At 31.8% G+C, this 6,704-nt stretch overlaps 1 protein-coding gene across 1 annotated transcript; it reads right to left on the bottom strand.

The window, feature by feature from the left end:
• On the bottom strand, positions 1,531-2,557 carry LOC105178464 (fasciclin-like arabinogalactan protein 13). Its single transcript, XM_011101932.2, has one exon. The coding sequence runs from the start codon at positions 2,431-2,433 to the stop codon at positions 1,690-1,692; it is 744 nt and encodes a 247-aa protein (XP_011100234.1). The 5' UTR covers positions 2,434-2,557; the 3' UTR covers positions 1,531-1,689.

Raw genomic sequence — 6,704 nt, 5'->3', positions numbered from 1 at the left:
TTCACCATTTTTTTTTCAATTTCTTCTTCTAATTGTAAGTTTGGTTTGTCGTCTTATTGTAATGGGTTCCACCAACTGAATTTGGAGATTCAGCATATTCTTTTTACATATTCTTTTATTTCTGAGATTACCCAAAAAGAAATCCCTACTCCAAAATCTGTTATTCTTGATGCTTGGAACGTATGATCATAAGTAGTGGGAAAGGAAGAGTGTTTTGCAAGTGAAAATGGAAAGGGTGTGGAAGAAAGAAGCAGAAAATTAGTGGGTAGAAAGGCAAACAACAAAAGCAGCCACCTGCTGAAATATATAACATAACATTGATGGATTACAACTACAGCCGATATCGCCGCCTGGGCTTCAGCTGAGTTGGGCCGTTCCTTCTAGGCTAAGGTCCTTTTTAGGCGACTCTGCTGGAACCATTTGACGGGTTCTTCGGTCATCAAATTTAGAGACATTTCTATATATATATAAATTAATTTTGAATATCAACTAACAATGAGATAATATTAATATAATCAAATTTTTGTACCAATGAATCAAGTAAAGCAAGTGGAGCATCTATATGCTATTGTGGGAAGGAGGGTCTAGCCAAAAGTACTAAACCACCACGTGCTCTACGCCATTAAATTGTGGATGGAAAAGTTGATGAAGACCAAAAGTGCTATTTTTAAAGTTATTGGATTAAACAGTACTAATCCCATAATAAATAAAATCAAAAGAAAATAAACCTAACTTATGGGATCGAAAATACTATTTCTCCTAAAAAAATAAATATACGCATGCACGTGTTTGGTGAACTCTGACTTCTGCACTCAACATCTCTTTGTCTTCATCCTCAACTCATTCTGCAGAAATTCTAATCAAATTGGTTTTATTCATATCGTGAGTCAATTACATAATAAGTGTGTATAATTATTAATTTGATATAAAATTCTAAAAAATAATTAATCAGAAAAATATATTATATAGAATACTTTGAATAAATTTAGTTTGCATAAGAATTTTGCAGTAATCTTGCTACTGGAACTAAATTTTGTATCTCAATAAACATGTTAGCACTATAAAAAATATGATATTTAATCACGGTTAATTGTCATAGTTAAAAATTAATAATTATAGTAAAAAATCATTAACCACGGCCACACAATCATTAATTTTTGTAAGTGAAGCTAATACATTTGTTTAACTGTGGTTGATGATAATTATCTACTACGGGTTCAATTCATAACCAACAAGATAGTAGCAAAAAGTATATTTTTTCTATGGTAGCTAGTTGACCCTTTTTTGTTTATTTGATATCAATTCTTAACCTCAACTAGAGCCGAATTAGCATTAATCTAGAACTGGGCTTCACTAATCTAAATCAATTGTAATAAATAATATTTGAGCACTCCAAATTAATTAATATTAATGCATCCTCAGCCTGCATGTGATTTTGCCGTAAACTAGATCTTAAGATATTATTAAAACTCTTTTTAAATGTCAAACAACACACACACACACACACACACACAACAAATACAATCAAACTGAAAAGAAATAGCGCAAAATGTAGAAGTTGAATGAATTCGTAAACTCAACCACAAATCTCAACAAACGAAGAATAATTAAACAATATTTTGAACAACAAAGAAGGAAAAAAGAGAGTCAAGAAGCAATAATTCAGCATATTTGCAGCTTTCCTCCTGATCAGGACAATAGTGCCATGCACAACCAAATGCCAGACACCAATCCCAGCCCCACACTCATCCTCCCTGAACCATTTCCAGGATTCCCTGTTGACGGCGCTTTCGCACCGCCATCGGCAGCAGGACTGCTTGACCCATCGGCAGCTGGCGGCGAAGCTGCTGGAGCCTTGGCTTTATAGAATTCTTCAGGCAACAAGACCTTATCAACCTGGTAAACCGCCAATGGGAAATCCTTCCTCAGGGCATTATATAGAGGGACCTCAACAATCCCTGTGGAGACATTGACTTGATTGGCCTGTCCGGTGAAGTTAAGCCCGAAAACTCCGCCGTCCTGCCCGCTGGCCAGGGTCCTGACAGGGTTGCTGACGGTCAGGAGGCTGTCCAGAGAGTAAAATTTGGGGCATATGTGGTACAGGACGAGCTGCACGTGCTGCTGATTGGTGAGGTTGTTTAGGGTTCCGGTGGGGAGGTTGTTGAAGGCATTGTCCGTGGGGGCGAAGAGGGTCATGCCGTCGTGCGAGTTGTTTACTTGGTTGTTGATCTGGTTGCCGGCCTGCGTCTCGTTAAGAAGGCGGATGAAGAAGTTGTATTGCCCGGCCTTCTCGAGGATGGCGGTGACGTTGATCGGGCCAGAGGGAGCGGGGGCCGGGGCGGACTGAGCTTGGGCGGCGGGGAGGAGGAGGAGGGAGGAGACAAGGGTGGTGAGAGAGAGGAGGATGAGAGAGGAACATGGTGGAGCCGCCATTGTATGTGGTGGTGGTGGTGGTGGTGCGTGAGTGTGGGTATGTGTTGATGAGCACTTGTGGGTGGGATGCAGAGATGGTTCTTATGGGGATAAGATGTGGAGGTTGGACTTCGTTGGAATGAGCTGGCTTGCGATTTGCATCAAGACAAATCATATGGAAAAAGGGTCCTATTAATGTTTTAATAAATTATTAGGAGCTAAATAAAATTTATGCATTTTTATTTTAATTAACATAAAATTATGATTTTAATCCTATAAATGTGGAGTGCCAATTTAGTTCTTACAATGATTAATTTTTTAGCAATTTTGTCCTGTAATTTTAAAAAATTCACACATTAAGAATACAAACTGTCGAAATCTGCTAAAATTATCAGAAAAGTAGACGTCACTGGCTCAATTGGGTACTTTTTCCAACCATTTTAGCAAATTTCAACCACTTTTTATTCTTAATTAACAAAATTTTTAAAATTATAAGATAAAATTATTAAAATGAATTTGCAAAATTAAAATTACCAACCCATATTTACAATATACTAATATTATAATTTTCATCATATGCAAAAATAAAAATCATCTATTTTATTAACAAAAGTCTTAAACAATGGTTGAAAGAAAAAAACAAGGGTTATTGCACAATAGAATATATACCTATATTTTTGGCATGACAATATTGATTTGTGGGACAAGTTTAATTTAATTAATGGGTGAAGTAAATTTTATGACGTGGTGGACGTATTATTTCATGGAGAAGCACTAAGGAAAAATCATTTGGCGGTGGAATATATATAGTATTGTTAATGACAAATATTTGACCATAGTATAAAAGAAATAGATAATATCTATTTTGAGTAAATTACAACCACCTCCCCGTAAAATTTGATATAATTACGAATATTTTTTTGTTATTTAAAAAATTATAAATCCCCCCGTAATGTTTGATAAAAATATGTAATCCCTGAATGGAAATATGAAATTGTCAACTTTGTTCTTACTGTATTTTTTTTAAAATTAAAAATTTTAAAAAATCGAACAGGATGGATGAAATTTTTTTAAAAATTATCCACTTGATCCATAAAAAAAAGTAATTTTTTAAAAAATAATTAAAATATAATTTTTAATCCACAAGGACATTTTGGTCAGTTCACCATGAAAAATGGATGAAAACTTAGCAGATTGGGCCAATTATTAGATGATTGGGGTATCACAACTTGAATTGGAATTGTGCAACTTTCTCTTTTCGTGGGATTGTTGGTCTTACAAAAAATTGGTAATTTTCAAACAACAAGAAGGTTGAATTTTCTTTTAATATAGTACAAACTTAGGGCATTTAATCAAATTATTTGAGTCTTATTAGAAAATTTTAAATCTAAATTCAAGATTTCAAAAACTAGATTATAAATTCTTAAAAAAATAAAATGCGATGCGAAGATATTTTTTTAAGATTGCATTGTATTTCCAATTTGACATCAATATAAAATACTAAATAGTGAATTTCTCATAAATATTCAAAATATAAAGATAACAGGAAATAATCTAATAATCAATTGTAAAGGATGTAAGTAATTATTTAGAATAAAATATGATGCATTTGAAAAATGCTGGATTAAAATGAGGCGGAAAGTAAAGATGAAAGGCTAATATTGAAGGGATTTAGTCAGAATAATATAATCAGGTAAAATTATATTTTCGGTCCTACAGCTTTAGATTATTAACATTTTTATCTTGTAACTTACTCCATTTATACATTATTTTTTTGATGAATTTAGTCTTGACTACATCGAATTTCACCATTTTTTGGCCAATTTTAATTCTATGTTGATAATTCTGATCCTAACGACCTATAGTTACAAAATAAAAAATGAGATCTATAACAATATATGAAGGAGATTAAAATTGTCAACAGGGGATTAAATTTATCAAAATAAAAGGACCAAATATGAGATGCTCAGGACTAAATTCGTCACAAACAAAATAAGTTATAGGAAAAGTACTAACGACCTAAAATTACAGCACAAAAAATGTAATTTTGCCATATAATTAGGTAAACAACCTTCTCCTACATAACATTGAGTGATTGCAAATTTATTAATTAATTGTAAGATTAGAGCTCAAGATTGCTATCTCAAATCTATACATTGCACCAGTGCAGGCTTATCTTAATTATCAAAAGCTATATAAAACATAAAATCAATTAATCTGTCAGATGCTTTGCAAATTTGGCTGGCAAAAGTTGAAATAAACCCGAATTAAAAATATCCAAGTTGTAGTTTATACCTACTCCACACAAGAGTAATGTATTTTATCAAATGACAAATGATATAAAAAGTTGAACAATTAGCACATTCACAAGCTGGCATGACATGGCATATGGCCTACCCCCACCTCCCCCCGCCCCCATCTATGATAATATTAGAACAGTAGGTCGATATTGATCAGACATAATTCAATTACTGAATAGGCTCCACGACTTTAAAGTCGTGAATTCGAATTCAACTAATATATGGAATGTTTCTACTTTAATAGTAAGTGTTGATTATATATAGTTATTTAATATGAATGAATAGTATATAATTGTTATCAAAAACTGTTAAATAATAATATTTGATATTAATGATTTTAATCGACTTATTTAAAAAAATAATAATAATTTCTCGATTTCACTTAAAAAAGAACACTGGTGGACAGCCCCGCACCTGCATTGATAATTTTGGTTGGTTTTGATACACGAATGTTGTTATCCTCAAGAAGATGATTGTATACGAATGTAGGGCATGACAGTAACATCCCATCTGCAGCCTCATCAGACTGATAATCAGATGTTGGTATATTTGTAGGTTAGGTAATGATTATTGACTCAGTTGCTTCGGATATACCATATCGATACTCTTTGAATTTATGTTTAAGTATATAAATACTTTTTATTCCATATCTCTCAATCTTTACTCCATATTTTTCCCTCACATCTCTTCTTAACGATTCTTTTCTCACTCTCTTCTTTGCACAAATTTCATTCTCTTCACAAATTTTTCTTATTCTCTCATTTCAATATTGATTCATATACTAACAATATAAGCATTAGAAGCAGTAAACAAAGCCAATAACACACATGAACGATCATTGTTATATATTCACAACAAATAGAGGCGAAAAAACTATTACAAGTTGATTTTATTTGTTTCTTATTACATACATATCTTGCGTTAATTTCAATATCGGATTACTACGGGTGTTAATTTTACTTTTGTTGGTTTTTAGGTGATTGTGCATTAATTGTACTTATCATTTCCATTAGTTTCTCTTGAGATCATCTGTATTTTGATTATTGTGATTATAATCTTTGGAAAGTCATGCATGCGTCGTTCATATAAATGATGTGTAGAGAAATGGTACTGGTAGTTGATTGGACTAAAAAAATACCTTGAGCAATTACTAAGTACTGAACTTAGAAGTCATTATTTTTTCTACTGAAGAGTTGTTAATTTTTTAGTTTAATTATTGAAATTAGTATGCGGATGTCTTATTCTGAAAAATTTATGATTTGCTGTGAATTATGGCTTCTTTGAAATTATTGAAAATATTGTTCCAAATAATGAGTTCTTTGGACTTAAGAACTCCTTTCTTAAGCAGTTGAATTATTTTTTTATATTTTATACCTTTTAATATTTTATTAATCTAATTAATATATTCTTAAAATAATAATATTTTTTTTTAAAAAAATTAGCTTAATTGTGCACACGCATGTGAGCGTGCCACATACACTCGTACTATTATAAAGGAAAACTCTTTGATTGTACTAATTATTTATTGCCCCAGTTTACACTTCAATGTTTAAAAAAATGGACATAATAGTAATTTTAATATTTTTTTCATCATTTTATAATTACTATTCCATCCCCTCTCAACCACTATTCCATATTTCCCAACCACTACTCCATATTTTTCTCTCACATCTCTTCTTAAAGTTTGTTTTTTCACTTTCTTCTTTTCACATATTTTCCTTATTCTCTCCTTTCAATATTGCTTTGTATACTAACAATATAAGCATTAGAAGCAGTAAACAAAGCCAATAATGTATCATTGATTTATATTGGCAGTGAACAGAGGCGAAAAATGTGACATCCCCTCTATAACCACATTCAATTATCCGAACAAACTCATATTTATCCGATAATATAATCTCATTAATTATGTTGTCCGTTAGGATTCTACACATAATTGAAAGACTAATTGGTAACTATTAAAAAAATTTAAATTCTATTATAATAAATTAT

Source organism: Sesamum indicum, linkage group LG16 (assembly GCF_000512975.1).
Source record: "Sesamum indicum cultivar Zhongzhi No. 13 linkage group LG16, S_indicum_v1.0, whole genome shotgun sequence".
Classification (NCBI taxonomy): Eukaryota; Viridiplantae; Streptophyta; class Magnoliopsida; order Lamiales; family Pedaliaceae; genus Sesamum; species Sesamum indicum.
Note: the sequence above shows the minus strand (reverse complement) of the source record. Positions and strands in the feature narration are given on the sequence as shown.

Excerpts from the sequence above, each read along its gene's own strand:
- LOC105178464 (XM_011101932.2), bottom strand. The coding sequence starts at position 2,433 with ATGGCGGCTCCACCATGTTCCTCTCTCATCCTCCTCTCTCTCACCACC.